The following is a 20,861-nucleotide window of genomic DNA, read 5'->3' on the forward strand; positions in this document are numbered from 1 at the left end:
ATAAACTGCTAAAGGTTACTCTGATGTGCTTCAGTACAACCTTAACCTACTATGATTATTGCCATGAAACATGTACAAAGGTCTTGGTATGAAAGCAGCAGACACAAAGAGATCCATTATTTCTAGAGCAGACTGCAGTATAAAAAAAGGAAATGACAAACATAGCAATAACCCTATGATGTACCTCAATATTGGCAACTGCATCTGTGGAATATCGTGCTATTTCCTAGAAGAAAAAGAAAAATGTGTCTCCTGCAGTCCAGGACTGTTTACTAAAGGCTGCGAATAGTTACACTGATAATGGTGAGATCAAATATAATCCCAGAATCTGTAAAAAGGCTACAAAGACTTCAGAGAGCAAAAACATTCATCTTTCATGCCAATCTTCACAATTTGGAAGTGCTTGTCATACACTAGCTGTCAGAGTTAAGGGGCCATGTAACAGGTTACTGCCCACAGCACAGCTATTTGTGGCTGAAGTATCCATAAGGAACATGCAGAAGAATTTAAGGTTAAAAAGAAAGAAACAAACCAAATATTTACAGAGTGACACAGCAACACTGCTCTCTGGCTGAATGCACCTAGTATGTATGTGCGTGTTCAGAAACAACAGAGCAAAGATCACTTCCTGGGGAACATTCTGTTCTTCCAAGCAATTTTGAAAGCTGGAGCCCGATTTACCTATTTTGCTATAGTATTATTCATAAACAGAAAGAAGTGTGACCTAAAAGAAAAACATGACGTAGCTAAGGGAGAAAACCAGGCTTTCCAGGTTTGCAACTCGTGTTACTTCCTTTAACTCACTGTTGGAAAAGCTAAGTTTCTGACCTAAAAATCATAAAGAAAAAAAGCTTTTTCCACACACAGAATTCTGTAATGTTATTTTTAAAATGAATATCTGATGTTGCAGTAAATTACAGCGTCCAGTGTGTCACTATATCACTCTACCACTGCAAGATTTCCAATAGTGCAGAAGATAGGCCACTTAATACTTAAATAGCGATATTTATTGTTGGCAATCTGCAACACTGCAATCTGCTGGATGGATCAAATTGTCAAGAGCTTATCTATTCAGACACTTAAAGAGCATCTGTTCCCTTATATCCCTTGCACCACAGACTCCTGTTGCTTTCACACTGCCCTGAGCCCAACTTGTAAAACAAAGTTTTGAGGCTCCAAAAACCCTGCAAAGCAATGGACGCTACAGTTGCACCTGGTGTACCAACAAGATTCTCCTGGACAAACTGCATTCTTCCTATGATTCAAAGGAGGATTTGTAAAGAATGCACAAGACTTGCAATGAAGTCAGTGAGCGTTCTGCTACTCTGTTGTAACGGGAAAAATAACTCATTCAGTGCTGAGTCATCAAATTCCCACCTTGACAGTACTGCAGATTAAAATATTAGCAGATACCAGTATGAATTAAATCCCCGCAGGCTAGAAATATGCTCCATCATTTGGGAACAATCCTGATTGCCTACAATATGTCATCGTTACAAAGGCAGCACTGGCACCGCTGATTTTTACAGTGGTGATAATGCTCATTATTTTCTGTAAACTTTTTAACTGAAAAGTTAATTAATGAGAAGCCAAATATTGGGGAATTGGAATGGGAGGAACTGAGAAACTTTTTCTTAGTAGGAAAATACTCATCCTTCCAGCAAACAACTTCTATTTCCTCTTTGGGCACAGCAAGGATGCACAGAGACAGCCAGCTAGAATAATGGCTTACATGCTTATTTTTACTGTACCATGTTTCTTGGTACTTACTTCTATGCTTCCCCTTCCCCAGGCCTGGGGCCCCCAGCACAAGAAGGTCATGGAGCTCATGGAATGGGTCCAGAGGAGGGCCACTAAGATGATCAGAGGGCTGGAGCACCTCTTCTATGAAGAAAGGTTGAGAGAACTGGGCTTGTTTAGCTTGGAGAAGGCTCTGGGGAGACCTCATTGTGGCCTTCCAGCACTCGAAGGGAGCACATAAACAGGAGGGCGAAAGCCTGTTTACGAGAGTGGATAGTGATAGGACAAGGAGGAATGGTTTTAAACTGAGACAGGGGAGGTTTAGGTTAAATATTAGGAGGTATTTTTTCCACACAGAAGGTGGTGACACACTGGAACAGGTTGCCCAGTGAAGTTGTGGATGCCCCATCCCTGAAGGCATTCAAAGCCAGGCTGGATGTGGCTCCAGGCTGGTGGTTGGCAACCTTCATAGCACGGGGGTGAAACTAGATGATCATTGTGGTCCTTTTCAACCCAGGCCATTCTATGATTCTATGATGTGGTACTGATTGAGAGGGACTGTTCTCAAATGCTAAACTATGATGTCATTCCCTGCCTACCCCTAAATAAACACACAATGAATGAAAAACATTTCAAGTAAAATATAGATGTGAACACACATAAGGATTTCATTTTTTCTACAGTTTGGTTACTTGGCATTGTCAAGATGCAATGTTATCAGCGCTGAGCATATGTTCAAACAAAAAGTTATCAGAGAGTAAAAGCAAAGTTCCTAAGCACCTTTACTTCAAAGTTCACCATCTGTGTTTGAAGAAGTTCTAGTATACAAGAAATAAGGGCAGCAGGGTAGAAAGAGAAATACGTTGTATGCATGTATTCCTTTTAAATATGCAAGAGCTTAGTAACTTCATTAAAAATTAAACAAGGAATTGTTTGATAGTCATCTGATTTTTTCACTTGCTTTCCTGAGCTACAGCCTAAAAATAACAGTTCACTTGAGATTCCACAATCTGCTATGGGTGAAAGGTTTACAGGCTTATAAACTTTCCCCTACAAATCTCATATAACTCATTTCCTGTCAACTCACATGTTAAAAAGTCATTCAGGCTGAACCACTATATAGCCTTACTATAGGCATGCCCATCTGCTCGCTGGTGGACAACTGTGAAGCAAATAGTAGCTGAAGAAATACTACACAGTAAAGCAAGGATGGATTTCCACTGGTGATCTTTATCCCCATATACTTTCCACCCATCTTTCTCCTGCGTGAACCCACACTGCCACTTGGATGAACTCTGGCCCACACAAGAGAGAACTGGCACGACTCGCCCTAAAAAGGGAAATACTGAATGAAACACTGATGTGTGCTGAGACCTTCAGGAATGATTTCAAAGGATATCAGTGCTCAGTGTCTTCTGAATGGAAGGAACTAATCCAGTACTGAAAGCAAGCCATTAATGTGAGGCTAAAATGGTCCCAGGCATGAAAGCAGCATAAAGGAAACTATCTAGAACCTGCAGGCTCAGCCAGGGCAGTATAACACTGATTAGAAACAGGTGCCTTTTTTCGTGACGTAAACAAGAGATCACTCAGTCTGCTGCGTGTATAACCATAGCAGCAGAACACTGAGGTGGCAGAAAAGGGAGTCTGCTGTGAGTACAGGGCAGCCCTGGATTTATATGGAATTATAAATTTAATTTCATAAATGGACTTATTTGCATTCCTTTCCCAAATAGGTAATCAAGCCAGGAGCAGCATTACATTCTCATCACATTGGTTTTTGTTTCCCACTGCAAACAATTATGTGCTGTCAGCTGACTGCTTCTTAAAATTACAAGGTATTCTATCAAGAAGGCATTAGAGGGAAAGGTTAAAAAAAAAAAAAAAAAAAGAATGCAACCCCATAACACCGAATGACAATATAAGAGGTTGTGTGTTTTATCCTAAGGCAATTCTGACCCAAACGGTACTACATCGTACTTGGGACCAGTCAAAGTCATAATTCCAGAAATCTCTCAAGAGTTTTTTAATACTCAGCCTGTCCAGAATCCCCTGGACACTTAATTAAAAATAATCCTTCTCACCACTTATCTTTGATCATTAACAAGTGAAAGTAACAGTGCTACTCTTAAGCCTCATTCCATTGCAGCAGTAACAGTCCAACACTGTCTAGGTACACAATACAGGACTATATTGGTTGCAGCTTGAACATAACTTAAAATTATTTGGAAATTCAAGGTCATAGTGCAAAATTATTATTTGTATTGTTACTGTAGGCAGATCAATCAATTTAAGCAATTTTTTCAAGCAGATGACAAAGTCAGTCATACTGCAACTCAGAACTAATTTTTCATTATTTAAGTTACTGCTCAGCTCAGTGCCACAAAAACCAATCAGGACCGTAACTGAACACAGTAGGAATTCTGCTCTGAAGCAAATCATAAATGTTTTATCATGATACACTAAAACTTACAACGTGATAAGTCCACAGCAGTCCAGATATATTAACAAAATAAATAGATCACACCTGGCTCTGCCCAATAAAAAAAATATTTATGATCCTTCAAAGTCAGAAAAAACACAACAGTGAGCAGATAAATAATCAGAACATTCAACCCACTTCTCCACCTGTTTCTAATTAGTAGATCCTGTCAATCAACAGCCTAAGAATCTTCCAGACCTTCACTGGGTCTCGAAATTAAACTGAAGCTTAGAAGGTACTCTTTAAAGATAGATAGCTACAAATGAAACCTGCTACATTAAATATATACACACATACACACACACACCAGGAACCTCATAGTTCAATTTCCCAGGGAAACAGGATCTGTTCCACAATGCACGTCATTTTGTGAAAGTGGTACTCGTTTTGTTTTTAAACACAGCTTTCCAAAGAAAAGCTGCCCAGCATTTCTGACTATAATATTACCATATGCCTGAACAACAAGTGAGAGGAGGTTTTACAGTCCTGAGAACAAAGCAGGGGCTGGAAGGCAACTTGCAGAAATTTCTTGCTCCCTTACGTTTTGAACTATCCAGTGAGAAAGCAAGCAAAGAAATCCCTTTAACTGGCACCATTTGTCTTTCCCAGTGACTGAGCAATCTTTGAAACTGGTGTGATTGTAGCACACTGTGGATTTCCCCTACTGTGCTGCCATGACCAGCACAGTAAACAAGAGGTAACATGCTCCACTTAAGTGCTGCTTTTCCTTCCCAAGACACTCCTCAAAGTATGAGGTTTTTGTGACTTTATATGCATGATGCACGTGTTCTTGGTTACATTTTAGAATCATAGAATCATAGAATCACCAAGGTTGGAAAAGACCTAAAAGATCACCCAGTCCAACCGTTCACCTATTCCCAATAGCTCCTACTAAACCATGTCCCTCAACACAACATCCAGTCTTTCCTTGAACACCCCCAGGGTCGGTGATTCCACCACCTCCCTGGGCAGTCCATTCCAGTGCCTGACCACCCTTTCTGAAAAGTAATACTTCCTCATGTCCAGCCTGAATCTCCCCTGCCGTAGCTTGAAACCATTCCCCCTGGTCCTATCACTAATGACACGAGAGAAGAGGCCGACCCCCAGCTCACTACAACCTCCCTTCAGGAAGTTATAGAGAGCAATGAGGTCTCCCCTGAGCCTCCTCTTCTCCAGGCTGAACATTCCCAGCTCCTTCAGCCTCTCCTCATATGGCCTGTGTTCCAGACCCCTCACCAGCTTTGTTGCCCTTCTTTGAACACGTTCCAGGGCCTCAATATCTTTCTTGCAGTGAGGGGCCCAAAACTGGACACAGTACTCGAGGTGCGGCCTCACTAGTGCTGAATAGAAGAGATGTACTTCATTGAAAACTCCACTGACTTCATTGCAAAGTGTGGGAAAATGTTACGATACGTAGATCATAAGGTGTCAAGAGACATGCCAGTTCAGGAAGGTGGTAAACACCACTGGGGAAGAGTGGAAATACATACCCACCCTGGGATGGGATGCAATGAGTTTAGGTATTTGTACCATCGTGATTTAGGGCTGATGATAGCTTTAAAAAAATACATGGTAATAAGGGGATGATATGATGACAACAGAGAATTGAAGGAGAAATAACAGTCTCACACTGCTTTTAGACACTAACTGAAAGTAAGTTCCCAGTTTGCAGCACCATAGTGTCTGCAGCCATAAAAAAAAAAAAAAAGAGGTTAGCAAAAGCAGGGCTACTACTGTAATTCAATACACTGGAAAGGCATACCAGAGAGTTTAGAAAAGTGGATTTTGTGAAGTTTATAATCTTTTTTTTTTTTTTTTTTTTTTTAAAGCCACTGTTATTGGGTTTGAAGATTAAAAGCAGCATTCCAGAGAACAGGAGGCAGCAATGTTTGCCAATGAAAAGTCTCATTAAACTCTAGCCCCCTATTACATATGAAGGTCACCATACCACAAGCACCATACTAACCTAAGCAAACAGCTATCTTCACATTTAAGAAAATAAAGAATATGGTCACAAATAAATATGGACTGTGGATAAACTCCAGTATGCATGTGCAGGGACTGAAGATGTACTTCTGATTGCCAGCTTTTCCCCTGGAGTGGGGAAAAAAATGGGTCAACGGGATTTGAGTACAGGAAGAAGAGTGGGAAAGGTCTGCGAAAATTAAGGACAAAAATGTAAGTGCGAGAAAGAGAGAAAGGAGCGAGAGAGTACAGGCAGTCATGGGAAAAGTAGCAGTGCAGCAACTCAAGATGAAACACTGGCAATACAGCAAGTGATCTAGGGGTGGGAGGGTGACAAATATCCTTACTGGACCAGAAGGGAGGAAACAAGTTCCCCACTCTCCTGCAGCTCACAATATTAAAGCTGAAAAAGACACTTAAGTAAATGCAGCTGAGCTTGGTGATGAGTCCTCATTTTCTTCCCTCTCCTCGCTGTCTGCCCCTCTATTCCATCGTAGTTCATGCTTCAATGTGAAAGCCATAAAAATCAATAAGGCCTCAGTTTATGGAAGTGTTTTCCTGAGCAGCCTATGTTTTTCATTCCTTCCAACAGGAACAGCTTTAACTACTTGAAGATATGAATTCATCAATGGCTTCTTAAGAGCAGTAACTTTCCTTATAAATTACCTGCTGTTTTTAGACAGTGACCCAAGTCACATCAATAACTTTGTGAAGTATTTGTTCTTTTATGACATGGATCAGCTGGCTCCTACTACACAGAACAGATAGTGCATTACCAAGCTGGCAATCACTTTTCTCTACTGAATCTCATTTATTGCCACTTGGTTTTCTCCTTCAGTCCACTATTTCTAATTTATTATACAAATTGGCAAGGCTGAGGGATATCTGCTAGGATACAAGAAAAGAAACATTTAGGAATGGTATAAAACATTCTTTCAAGGAGCCATCTGACACATCTCAACAAGCACTTTGCTATGTAAAATTAGATGTTTGTATTTCTTGTGTTTGAGTATTTGTCTTGGTTAAGCTAGAAAACTCATCCAAATTACACGGACAAGGAACACAGTGAAATTACTATAGCAGACTGCCAGCAGGATTTGGAAACCATCAGCGAGACCTAAAAACACAAGCACAATGCAAGCCCTTGTTTTTAGGAATGGTTCATTCCACTCATCTCTCTTCTAAAGCAAAGAACTGAGCAACATTTTTCATCTCATTTGAGTAACTTTATCTTTCAGACTAATTTGTAGGAAAAATTCTGGTTGTCACCATACCCTTTTATGGCTACTGTGGGAAATAACCAAGGTCTTTGTGCATTTTCAATCAATTGTAAGCCCTCAGAAGTGAAAGACTACCTTGACTTGTGCAACTGACTTGAAGGAGATGGAAAAGGGCCTGAAAAGCCCTCCTACTGGGTTTCTTAAAGTACTCTGGCTTTTTAAATGACTTCCTTTTTAACCTAGTTTTGTTTCTTAAGTTACCATCAGCAGCTAAACTTTCTTATGCTACAGATCACTTCAATTACCCAGAAGTCACTACATCTTCAATAAAAAACATGAGGGAGGGCACTGCAAGCGTCATCAGCCATTTTATCTCCTTCCATAAAAGGATTTTACATGAATGCTAGTAACAGCTAAAAGACTAACAGGTTTACTCTTTCCTCATTGGTTCATCATGAGAAAACAATGAATTCTCCTGGAGGCAGCTAGCATGACTTGTACAGATTGCTCTGTAATCGTGATTCAGTAGACTATCTTAGAACATACACTAAAGACACTGAAGATTCCAGCTGATTTCACTTAACTGGCTGGAAGGCATGAGGAGAGGCTGAAGACATTTGGATTGTCCAGTCTGAAGAATACACGGCTGAGAGGTGACCTCATTGCTCTGTGCAATGTCCTAAGGGAAGCAAAGGCAGGTGCCAGGCTCTTCTTCCTGAGAACTGACGAAGGTACACAAGGGAATGGCACAAAGCTGCATCAGAGGAGATTCAGACTGCACATTATGAAAAGTTTCATTATTGTGAGGGTGGTCTGTATAACCAAGATGTTATAATTGCAATATAATCAAAAGAGTAAGGCAAAAGCAAACAAGGATCGCAAAAGAGAATAAGTAGAAGAGCTTACCCTTGGGTTGAGCTCACTAGAAGATACCAAAAGAGGAGGATCTCCAGAAGAGATCCTTCCCCTCTGGTAGCCAGCTCTTAAATAGGTCCAGGAGGGGTGCAGCCTGGCTCCACCCCTTCCGGCAGCACAGGTGAATTGCCTTCACCTGTGCTCCTCTGGCTGACTCAAGGCTCACCTCAGGTGATTAATCAGAGGTTCAGGCCGTGACTCAGCAGTTCCCATACAGTGGTCAAACACTGGAACAGGCTTCCTAGTGAGCTGTTGATATCATCTGGCTGTCAGCATTCAGTTACCGTTCAGCCCTTCGTAAGATGCTTAATTTTTGGTAAACTCTGAAGTAGTCAGGCTGTTGGGTTAGATGATCTTTAAAGGACCCTCGCAACTGAACCACTCTATTCTAAACCTCTTAAATAGAAACAACTTTCCAATTAGTAATAAAAATTGGCCTATTAGGATCAATGTGTAATACTGCATACCAATTATTAACACAGAACACCACCATGACAGTGTCTACCTACCACTTACCTAACAGATCTCTGAAACGAAGCAGGAATGAGCCTGTGCTACTGATTTGCTGTAAGAAAGTACAGTATTAGAGATACTCACTTCAATCAGAATAATTCTTGCTAGCTCTTCACATGCTGGCTTTTCTTCCTCCTTCAAACCTTCCAGTTCAAACAAGGTATTGTAATTCTCAAGCATTTTAGTCATTATTTTGTTGCAGATCTCTTGTTCTTTTATACCTTCAAATCCAGAGGGCACGCTAAAATTGGACAGAATTTGAAGCAGAATGTTAGATACTCAGAAGGGAAATGCTTTTGCACAGCATCTATGTAGTGCTTCAGTTATGGATACAGGTTGGATAGCAGGCAGAGGAAATTTTCTCTGGTAGAAAAGAAACATATCCATAGTGGTAACAACTATTATGGTTTGTTTGCAGTTTTTCTGAGCAATATTAACCTCTCTATCTGTTCGTCTGCATAACCTAACAGAGAAGTTAGGCTAGTCTTCAGAGAGTGTATAGCTGGAAAGACTGTCACGTTGAAAAGGGATAATTGGAAAGGGATAATTGGAAATGAATGGAAAAACTTACTTGTGTCCCGGGCTCACAACAAAAACTCCAAGGAGAAAGATCTCCAGAGAGAGATCCCTCCTTAGTGGTAGTCAGCCCTTAAATGGGGTCTAGGAGAGGTGCAGCCAGGCTTCACCTCTCCTGATCACACAGCTGAATTGCCTTCACCTGTGCTCTCGTGGCTGACTCAGTGCTTGCCTCAGGTGATCAATCAGAGGTTCAGGCCGTGATTCAATAGTTTCTATACATAATCAAACAATCTACTCCACATAGTCTAGGCAGAGATCTAATTGAGACAACTTCCAAGTAAGATACCACCAGTTTTGTTAAAATTTGGTTCCAAGAGTGAGGTACAAACAGTATGAAGCATTCAAATTCTCTGAACTGTTAATGGGAAGGGTCAGATTCCTTGGGGAAGTGATCTGTGATGACCACAAAGGTATATGATAAGTCACAAAAATAACAAAATCCACATGCTGAGTAGAACACTGTTAGGCAAGGTCTCTGTAGCTTAAGATGACTCCATAAGGTATACTGCATTTATTCACCTAATTTCTGAGGTGTTTCAAAAATGTTCCTGGGAAATGTTTCCGTATGGAGCTATTGGAGCTCAAACACCATTCAGTTTTGCACAGAGGGCTAAGGTTGGCAGAAAGCAGGGGCAGTAGCTTTAAATGACCCACTGCTTCATATGACTGGATGTGCTCCCCTGTATGAGACTCAGGAGGACAAGATGCAAGAAACTGTGAATTTTGTTTCCAGACCTGTCTCAGCACAAAAACTGTAGCAGCAATACAGATGTGAGAGTGAGAAGAAGCGGGAAGGAGGACTTGAACTGAAACTTTACCAAGGCCACAATTTGACAAAGTGCAAAAATATTACTGCTGTTTTTCCTGTAAAATTGTTCCTCCACTTAAACTGTAAGTGTATGCTTTCTTAATTCTGCATCAAGATCTGAAGAAAGACCATTTTCAACCCAAGCCAGTAAGGACTCAGGTAGATGCATAAAGCTCTTCCCTGCAATCTCCTCCTTGTAAAGTCTTCTGTAGGAGAAAAGATAGAAATACTCCAGTGTTATAAATCCTTGTAAAAGAAATCCTTGAAGCCCTTGTTCTGCCATCAAAGCAGAGTATTGTAAGTACTATATTCCCACCATTCAAAGGAATAACACTGGGGGGATGCAATGCAAGCAGTGCATTTAAGTTGCATTACTTTGGAGGGAACATTCACTCTGATGTTCAGAAAAGAAGTATCTCCAAAGAACAACTGTTCTGCAGCATTTTCTTTCTGCCACAGTTCCAGAAGTTGTATTGCATGACCCTTCTTCCTCGCTGACCAGAGCGAGTGAATCTGGAGGATAAGTGGGCAGATAAAATGCTTGAACTCTGCAGGGGAGCACTGAGAAGAAAACCCATCATCACTAAAGATACTTGGCCCTTTGCAGCCCAAATCAGCAAACCTCCCAGGTCCTTACACGATCATCCAACTGCTACACAGCAAACAGCAGCATTTGAATCAGACACACGCATTTGCCAGCCCCTTTTGAGGAGCTGAGCAAACCTTCACATCACACTTCTATTGGAATGAAATACCATTATGCCAGTGAAAGTCTGAATCACAGAGGCAACAAACACACATCATTCTTTGAGAGAGAGCTGAAAAGAACAGCAAATAAAAAGGTGCAAAAAATTTCCTGTTTATTCCATAATTGATGGCCTCGTATCTCTTACACAAATCCCAGTCAAAGGACAGGAATACGGCCTTCCTGACACCCTGACCCAACAGAAGAGATAGAAGGAGAGAGTACTCAGCTGGTCCTGCACTTCCTCTTCAACACTAACTGTGGGAGCAAAACAGAGACACATACCAGGCCATACTGTACAGTCATATCCTTAGTATGTGAAATCTGGGTCAGCATCTTCCTCCAAGAGCAGCCACAGTGCAAGCATTAATCCTCCATACAGATTAGGCCAATAACAGAAAAGCCAATAATTAATGTTCCTCCACGCTTGCTGTCTCCCAAGGTCAATACTTCTGTTGCTTCCATCAGCAATAAATCCGAACAAATCCAAGCTGGGAGAAAACAGTGCACTAAATCTCAAATCATCGCATTTTCCTTTTTTGAGCTGTCTGACCTTGTCCTTTATCTTTTCCCATATTTTACATCACACTTCACTACAAGGATTGCAAATAGCCATTTTCTCCATTCTTCTATTCATAAATACAGAAAAGATAACCTTTCATTAGAAGAATGTAAGTTTGATTTATCAAACAGCAAATCAGGAAGCAAGAGAAAAGCTGGATAAGACTGAAAGTTTGGGAATTTAGAAAAAATACTGAGAAGTTGATGGAGAAGAAATGAATGAGATGAAAGGAACTGAAATAAAGTCTGTTTGGAAAGTTGCCCAATTGTGAGGTTTATACAACTGTAAAAAAAAGGTTCAGTTACTGAGTTGGAAATAATACACTTAAATAGCTAAAATGTCACTAAGAACATCCTGTAGAAGGCAAGATGGACTTTATCCTCTCTGACTCTAAGCATTTACTAAACAGACATTGATTTTGGACGTGTGAATTGACAGAAAAATCTCAAATCTTCCTACCTCAGCAGTGCAATTGCTGACAATTGTTGGCTGCTAAGCCTTATACACTCATTCCAGCAAAACACTCCATGCTCTGCTCTAAACAAATGAAGCAAAGTTCAAGTTTGGTTCAATCACCTCATAGTCAATTTCTTCAGCTAATCTCTCGAGGAGCTGCCTGTAGTCAATGCTAAGACAGCCCCTGCAAAGGCAAGATTTCAGATAGACTTGCTCTGAACTGCATTCTGAAGATCTCTCTCCAGATGTGCAGCTAAACAGCAGGCTAAGCCCAACGCTGAAAGTTGGGCGCTACAAATCCTTTCCCCCTCTTGGCAAATCTTTGCTGATTTGGCCACAGTATCATCAATTCAAGAATGCATTCATTAACAAAGGAGAAAAGGGCATTTCAACAGTTGCTCACAAATGTGTCTGGACCACAATCCTGAACTGCCTAGAAAAGATCAAGATCTGATAAAACATGCAGCTGAATTACCAGATGGTGGAGCTTAAACAAAATTCTACATCCGGCATTCTGAAATATTTGGATCTTGTAAAAGTACATTACTCATCTGTTATGTGTCAAGTCTTGCCTCTTCTGCTGCGCATGCATTCTGATGCATCACAACTGCAGGGCTGGCTGCATTCGTATACATCCACAAGAGACCTTGTGTCTTCAATCTTATGTGAACTCTGCCTTTCCCAGTCTTCTGAAATGGAATGATGTGATTCTTTGCCTTTCACACCCAGGCCTATACCTTACAGAAACTGCTGAGCCTTTTCTATGCAATCTTATGAGCAGAGATAAGTTGAGGCAACGACTATACAGCTTTTATTAGTATGATTTAATCTTAAGAAAGCCAATTGTATTTCCGAACTGCAGGGCTCTGCATTCTATGCCAAAAAGCATGCAGAGCTAATTTTCTAAACTTTCCTCAACCAAGCGATGAGTAACCTAACAACTATTCAAATAGCTACTTGGGAGTTCAAATCACAGAGATTTAGCCACTAGAATCAGGAACAAGCAAATTAAATGAGATGAATCTAAGCCCACTAATACATCTAGATGTAAACTCCCTAACTTTAAAACTCTACCCCGTGTAAATAAGCCTGCTCATACAAATGCAATCTTTAAAAGCTTACTTTTTTATTCTCAAAAATCTCTAGTGCTGTTTCCACTAACTCTTCTACTTGTATGTGCCTGTACACACTGCTGTCTTCGAGTTTTCTTTCTTTTAGAGGGGAAGACTTTTTTTTTTCCTCCCACAATATGCTTTATGGCTTTATATTAAGACAGCAAATGCTCTCATGCTCATATCTTGACACAGTCATCTTCATCATCTATGAGAAAGATGAGGTGGCAGTATAGTCAAAAGGACAACCTTTGGTTTCAGTCTCATCTTTGCAGTTTCTCTCCCCACTCAATAGAAAAATCTGTGGTCCTTTAAGAAGAGAGCAAGCAGCGTCTACGTAGAACTGGCTCAGTACATCACTAGCAACACACCTACTGTTTTCTCTCTCTTTAAAGAAGCCTGTTTCTGGAGGCTACAATCTTACTTGAGTGCATTCTCACATCTGGAAATAGTTCTTCCTGATACTGCTTCCAACCCCATCAGCACACACAGTGCATCATCTTCAGAAGCAGCAAGAAACTGAGCCCTTTGAATGAAACGAGTAGAACTAATGAATCCAGTAAAAAGTCTCAAAAGGCCAAGGGTTCCCCACAACCTCTAGCCCAGTTTCAAAATAAACTAGAATGATAAAGAGCCCTCTCTTTATCTCTGGTATTGAAAACAGCCACAAGTTCACAAATCAGCAGAGCTAGAAAGCACACAGCACCTGAGTGCTGCATCCAAGACCTTTTTTGCCTATAAGCACTTTCCTCAAATCATTCTGCAGAGAAGCATCCATATTATTCAATGGCAAAGGAAGAAAGCTGTAAAAACAGAAGTCTCCTTGCCCCTAAACAATCTGGAGGCCAGCCATTGTGTTCACCTTAACTGCTGCCAACAACGCAAAGGAAAACTTGCTAACTGTTGTACAAGATTTGCAAGAGGAGATGAGAGAGCAACTCAATTCCCTGTCAGCTCAAAAATTAGCTTAAGTACCAAAAATACCAGAAAGCTGCAGACATTGCCTCTGATCATTCTGCTGTTAGGGTTCTCAGCTATATTTTCCATTATCTGCCTCATAACTTTCTATCAATATAAAGGGAAAAGTAAAAAACCCAACTTACTGAAAACAATTTGGTCCAAATACAGTGGCAAGATTGCAAATGTTCATCCTGTTCTCCACATGATGTTCAGCAACTTTTATCAGGAACTGGCACAGATACTTCAACAGGCAGTAATGAGCATCAGGCAGTTCTTTAAGGAGTTCTCTCAAGTTTCTTTCCTTCTGCATGTCATTTCTACCATCTAGAAGACACAAGAGGAGAAAAAACATACACAGATATGCATATATGTATTTATCCTACATATCATTAGGGAAGCAAATGATTTTCTGTATGTATGTACTTGTCAGTACACACAGTTTACACTCCAGGATTTCATCTGCTACATCCTTTTCTGCAGCAGCTAAAATATTAGCTCTTTCAGAGAAGGCAAATATGCATGAAGAAAACATGCAAAAATTTGTCTACTTAAGTATTTCTTTCAAAAATATTTTGAGATATATGTGTAAAAAATTGTCATGATTTCATTACTGTGAATCAGCTGGTAACAGGAGGAAATCTGATTCATTAATTTCACTTCTGCAGCAAAATTTGAGGATGGCTCCAGAAGGCTTTACTACATTGGACAACAATAAGGAATTTAATTGCATTTGTGTTTGCACCAATCAAAGTGAACTGGACAGTCCCTGACTTGATTACCAACTACCTTCCTTTTCATTAAGCTTAAAGAAAAACAATATACAACTAATTTTCACCTAGAACACTGAAATTCACCTTGTAACATATTTCTGTTTAGGTAACAAAGCAACCAGCACACAGCGTATTTTTTTCCCAGTATGAGGAATGCCAAAGCCATCACATAGAAAGAAACATATCTACCACCATCAATCTATCACTTAATTAGGTAATGCCCTTGAGAACTAATTGCCTCTCTAAACCTCACACTGGGGCTTTAGACTGACAGGTACTTTTCCATTTACTGAAGGATTTTCCATTCCTCCAAAACTGGAAAGATGCTAATAATCTCCACAGGTCTGCACTCTGACTACACAGAAAGCTGGTGGCCTCATGATATCAGCTGTATTTAGGGAGCTTGATGTCCTTGTTCATTAAACACGATATATTAAGTGGTGTGGAGTAACACCAGAGATGCTTACTGCTAGGCACAGCCAAACCTTTGCTCTCTCCTCATTACTGTATCTATTACTGATACTATTAGTATCAGGTGCATTTTGCTTTCACTTCTGTTCTTCTAAGAACAGAGATGCAAATCAGGCCATAAGATCTTCAGGAATTACCCTAATTGAAAGTCACAGAACCACTGAGCAACACGCAGAACACTGAGGACACAGAAAAAATCCATTTACGGAGCTGTGAAATTCTTTGTCCTGCTGAAAGCAGAACAAGAAAATACAGCCCTCTAAAGCTTGGGGGGCCCCGGCCCCCAAGTCTCCAGTGAAAAGTGGAGGGAACAAAGTCAAATCTTCCCCCTAATGCAATTCAAAAATCATTTGTTAACTGTCCTGTTGCTGAGACTTATTTCACAGAGTTCAGCTCTATTTCAAAAAGTTTTTAATTAAGCTGATGATTGTGATGAATTCAAAAAGCAATGTGTATACATATAGTATTCTGTGCACTTTGCTCATTTTTGGGGGGACAAATGAATCTAAGCTGTCCATAACCACAATACTTCAAATAAAACAGATTTTCAACTTATTAGAGAGCAAGAATTTTCATGAGCCATGGCAGCCAATTGCCCGGAGCTCTCTTTCTTCTTCTGTCCACCTGCTAGACAATTTTTCAGCTTCAAAATTAATCACTAAGGTTTACTCAGCTGGTACTGACCATCAAAGTAACATTAGAGCACCAGAGCTGTTTATACTATTAACCAGACAAGCATCAAGTTTGCCAAAGCCCTGAGCTGATGTACTTGCCTAATTTTGTGAGGTACAAGATGTCCTGAGGAAGTCAAGACTGTATCAAGAGCTGTCTTACTCATTAAGTAAGATGACAGAGGGTGGCACGAAGCTGACTATGTACTTTGGTCTCTGCAGCATCTTGAGATGAGACAAATGTGTTTGCCAGTAATCAAAATGGCAGAGTGCCAGACTTTCAAAGGCAATTCAAGAACCTATATTTAAATAATATTTCGCATTAAATCATAGATATATAATTAAAACATATTAAAAATACCCTCAGCCATCAACACACTTGCTATTGTCAAGCACAGAACTTTGCCTGGTATGTGGATCTTTTGCTGGGTACTCACTACTGTGGGACAGCAGTCCAAGAGGCGACCAAAAAAAAAAAACGCAATCTCTTAAAAATGTTAATTAACTGGAAACAGGAGCCTCAACAGTGTAGGAGGCAAAGATAAATTTGCAGGGGTATTTTCAGACTCATTTAATTTCATCATACACCCACAGATCACAAGAAGAGGGACATATTTTCCAGTGGTCCATCCTATTTCTGTACGTACTGAGTTTCTTTGACATGCTATAGACACCATCCACTTCCTCAATCAATCCATCTGCATGATGCTCCTTCACCCTACAGAGCACACTGTCTGAACATCACGTAAAGGTACAGATGTCAGCAGACAGGTGTGTGTAATTGCTCTGTGCATGACTCAGATGGTCTGACCTCAAAAAATTCCAGCCTAGCACTGACACAGTATCAGCACGGTGCCATGCTACAGCTAATTACCTCTGTTGTGATGCAAGGAAGAGAGTCTGAGCTCGGTGTCACGCTACCATGTCTGCATAGCTTTCAGCTGCCTTACATATTACCATCCAGGAGGGCAGACAGAAAAGCTTGCATCTGTTTCTAGCTGTCAACGTTCCCCTGGAAGTCAATCTTGGGCACACAGGCAGCATGCTGGCAAAGCACACTGCTAGCTAGGCCAGGTTGTTGGAGGAATCAAAGCCTTTATTTTCTTCCTCCACAGCCTACAGAAAGTAGGACTGGAGCCTCTGACAGAGCCTCAGACAAGGCTCTGTGACAGAGGGAAAAATATCACATTTGTTGTCATCGGTAGCAGAACTGCAGAAAGTTCTCATCATAAAAATGTTGTCATCACAATCCAACCTGAGACCACTTGCTCACAATTGCTAAAGCACTTCATGGAGCTGCATTTATCCTCCATCGCTACACATTGGGGACAGCTGCCCCACGATTTCTTCTCAGCTCTGCTGAGAGCTGTCATTGTATGAGAAAGCTGGTTCTAAGACATTTCACTGCACAACAACTTCTGCATGTAGAGAACACAAGATATCACTAGCATTTCCAAACTTGAAAGACAGTGTCAAAATAACAATAAAGGCCAAAGGAAAAGGTTAAGAATATGCTGTTACAGCCTGGAGAACCACAGACAACCAGGGAATCTGATTTGCTCATCAGAGGGCCAGCTCTCATTTATTCATTTTTATACCCACTGCTCAGGTTCAAGCTTGACCTCTAAAATCCCCTAACACAGCCTTTATTTTGGGTTCTGCCTGCTCACGTAACTCCAATAGCTCCCAGCTACCAAGCATTTCAGAAACCAACCTATTGATTCAGGAAAGAGCTCCTCCTTCCCTCCCACCCTTCTCCTTGAAACCTGCAGAGCACTGGCAGTACAGAGACCCTCATCAGCCACAGCAACCTGCGAGGGAGGGGTATGTGAGACAGAACTCACATCTAGCTGCTGCATACTGTAAAATACAAGCTATCTCAAATGGAGCAACACTGAGAGCCCAGAGTAATGAAACAGCATCCAACTTAATTAGACTGAGTGCCAAAGGTAGCTACAAGCCTCCATTTTGCTCCTTGCTAGAGAAAGGAATGCACCAAAAAACAAACCAACAAAAATCACATAAAGGAAAAGCTTTCTGCAAGCCAAAAAGGAAAAGTACAACGGCAACCTGTCTCACTAAAAGCAAGTGACCTGTGAAAGGGGATAAGAGCTGAGCATACAGAGCTGGTTCTGGTATGTACAAAAGTCTTAGGAGTCAGTGACTGTGTTGTAAAAGATAAGGAATGAAAAGTCAGAAGGAATAAACAAGCTCAAATAGGGATTGCTGTGTGGGAGCCACTGATTACTTCCAATGGAGATGCATGAAAGAAATACCTTTCAGTCACCCAGGGCTGTCACAGGTTTGCAAGCCCATTTTGCTTGGGCAAGCACAGCCCTGCTCTCTAGCAAAGTTGCAGCCTCTTTGTGATGGATGTTTTTTACCCCAGGACCCCCTGAAAGGAGCAGCATTCATATTTGTCAGGCATGCTGGAGGGGCACTCAATACTGAGATGACTATCAGCATGTCCCTGGCCTGCACATACTACACACATCTCTCATTAACACCATTTGTAGATCAAGGCCCTTCTCAACACCCCATCGCTGCCCTTCTCCAAAGACAGAAAGAGAACACGAGGACGCACCAGACTGCCTTTAAGATACACTACGTGATGGCTTGTGGAACTGCACAGTCTTGGAGTTACTCTGAATATCTATATAGACAGTAATGTGTCAGATCCGTGGGCACCATGTGGTGCTGACTTCATGCTGTGTTATACAGGCTTCTGCTAGCATGCCAAATCAGCTGTGTGGACTTCCCGAAAGACCCATGGATCAGGTTTCTCTTTTTTGATGAAGTGCAGATCATTTATTCCCTGGCTTGCTAATAAGGACACTACACTCTGCATTAAAAAGGATCACAGCTTCAGGCAAGATTTGTAATTTTCACTCCAGCTATTTTTAACTGGAGAAAACACTCCCTAACAATTTTTATAGGAAAAAAAAGTAATTGCGTATTATACTCAGGCCAAGCTTTTTGCTGGCTTGAAAGATGCTGATATCAATCCCTGAAAATATTTTAAAAGAATTCTAACATAATTACAAAAAAACCATTTCCCACACAAACTTCAACATGAGGAAGGACAGAGGTTGCAAGAGAGCTTGTAACTGCTTTCATTGTCACCATACATTTAAGTGGCTCCAGATTACAAGTTATTTTTTAATAACCTTTGGGCTCAGAAACACCTTGACCCACTTGATTCATAGTTCAGAAAAACAACACTAAGGCAGGCTCGCTGCTGGTACCATTTTGCAACAAATACCTTTGCACATACTTTGATAAGTGAATAGATAATTCTTCCAATCCTGCATGGCTGGTTGATCATTTAACGGTAAACACAGGTTGGCCTCCCACTGAAGCTAATCTGAACCCCACCAAAGTCATCAGTACCTTTCAGAGCAACTCAATTTAAGCTGTATTTTCTAGGGCATGAAAACAAAGCCAAACAACTCGTTTTTCCTCAGACTTTTCCAAAGACTTCCCCTTTGTCATAACAGCTCTTTTTTTTTTTTTTTTGTAAATAAAACTTCTGTTTCCTAATCAAATTTATAGTGGGACTATAAGCAGGGACTGCTGTGCAATACATGTCAACTTAACTGTGAAGATGCATTACAGCTGGATGACTTTGAGAGAGCTGAGTAACTTCTATTTGAAACAACAAATCTTGGTCTGCTACGTAAGGATATGCATCTGTCATTTCCAAAGAAAGCACTGGGGAGATTTTGCATTTCCTGTGGGAAGCAAGAATGGATGAAACTTTCCACTATCAGCACAGTTCACAAAGTTCATTGATAGTTTCTGGTGCAATACAGCAACACGTCCTCCGTGCGGGACAGGGAAGTAGCAGCAGGAACACACAACTTTCCACTCACACTGATTTAAGAGAAAGAACATAATGAAATATATTTCATGAGTCAAATATGGTTAAATCCAAAAGACACTGCTATGCCAAAAAAAAAGGGACTTTCTTAAGCAACAGCACCTTCCTACCCAATACTTCCTGAACCCTTCCTTGGGTCCCAGACAACTTTACTAACTGTTATTTTACAGAGAAAGTTCCAGCCCCCACAGCCCACGTATGACCTGATTATAGCTTTAATGACTGCGCTCAGGAAAGACAGAAAGTTCTCCAGTGCACCCTCAATAGTCTGTACAGTCCCAAACAATAAAGGAAGGAAAGACATGGTTGTGTCCTCCCTGCTCCAGGCAACAGCTAAGCTTCATTTCTACTGCAGGCAAGAGAAGTGGGAGAGAGACCCAAGGACAACAGTGTGAAATCTTTGTGCTGTCTTCCACTGAAGACGTTTGTCAGCACATTCTTCCTCCACACACATCATATTGGTCTGCTTTACAGTAAAGAGCATTTCTCCAGCAATACGTACCCACACACTTCGCAGAGCTTCTCAGGAAGAGAGTGAGAGGCATCAACTGCCTGCAGCAAAAGAACTTCCACTGACCCAGATGGTCCAGGAACAGACCGCCTAGTCTGCATAGCAGCAGTCTGGACTGCCCAATACAGATAGATTAGTTCAACGAATCATCAGACAGACAGTTGTGCAAGTTACAACTTTCTAAAGCATTTATCCTCTTGAAGGGAAAAAAAATAAAAATAACAAAAATCTTCCAGGTTGTATGACATGAGCAGGATTAAAGGGTAAAGTCCGTTCTAATTGCAAACTGGCTTGTGTTTGATGGGCAATTACATCACTTGGTGAGAAGTGGAAATTTAGACAGCATATGCTTTGGGACTCGATGGATATTAAGTATGATTAGCAGATGAAGTTGTTAGAACTTTTCAGAGCCCATTAGAAAGAGTGAAATTGCCAATAACCTCTCTAGCTGAGCAGAAGCAAATCTGTGTCCTAGAGAGACTGTCGCAGTTATTGTCTCCA

At 40.9% G+C, this 20,861-nt stretch overlaps 1 protein-coding gene across 10 annotated transcripts in view; it reads right to left on the reverse strand.

Annotated features, from left to right (window-relative positions):
* FAM13A (family with sequence similarity 13 member A) overlaps window positions 1–20,861 on the reverse strand; it is a 116,048-nt gene that overhangs the window by 89,237 nt on the left and 5,950 nt on the right. For 6 of the 10 annotated variants that reach the window (XM_042872217.1, XM_042872213.1, XM_042872216.1 and 3 more), the window contains exons 4-5: window positions 14,201–14,381; window positions 8,920–9,076 (exon numbers count right to left, since the gene is read on the reverse strand). In XM_042872217.1, the coding sequence (XP_042728151.1) occupies window positions 8,920–9,076; window positions 14,201–14,381 (338 nt within the window). Of the gene's footprint in view, window positions 1–8,919; window positions 9,077–9,406; window positions 9,421–11,252; window positions 11,276–14,200; window positions 14,382–20,351; window positions 20,476–20,861 lie in introns of those variants that run through there. The other 4 variants (XM_042872218.1, XM_042872214.1, XM_042872219.1 and 1 more) reach the window with 4 other exon arrangements.

The sequence above is a fragment of the Lagopus leucura genome, unplaced genomic scaffold, assembly GCF_019238085.1.
Source record: "Lagopus leucura isolate 7727_CA_CO unplaced genomic scaffold, USGS_WTPT01 Super-Scaffold_100004, whole genome shotgun sequence".
Lineage (NCBI taxonomy): Eukaryota > Metazoa > Chordata > Aves > Galliformes > Phasianidae > Lagopus > Lagopus leucura.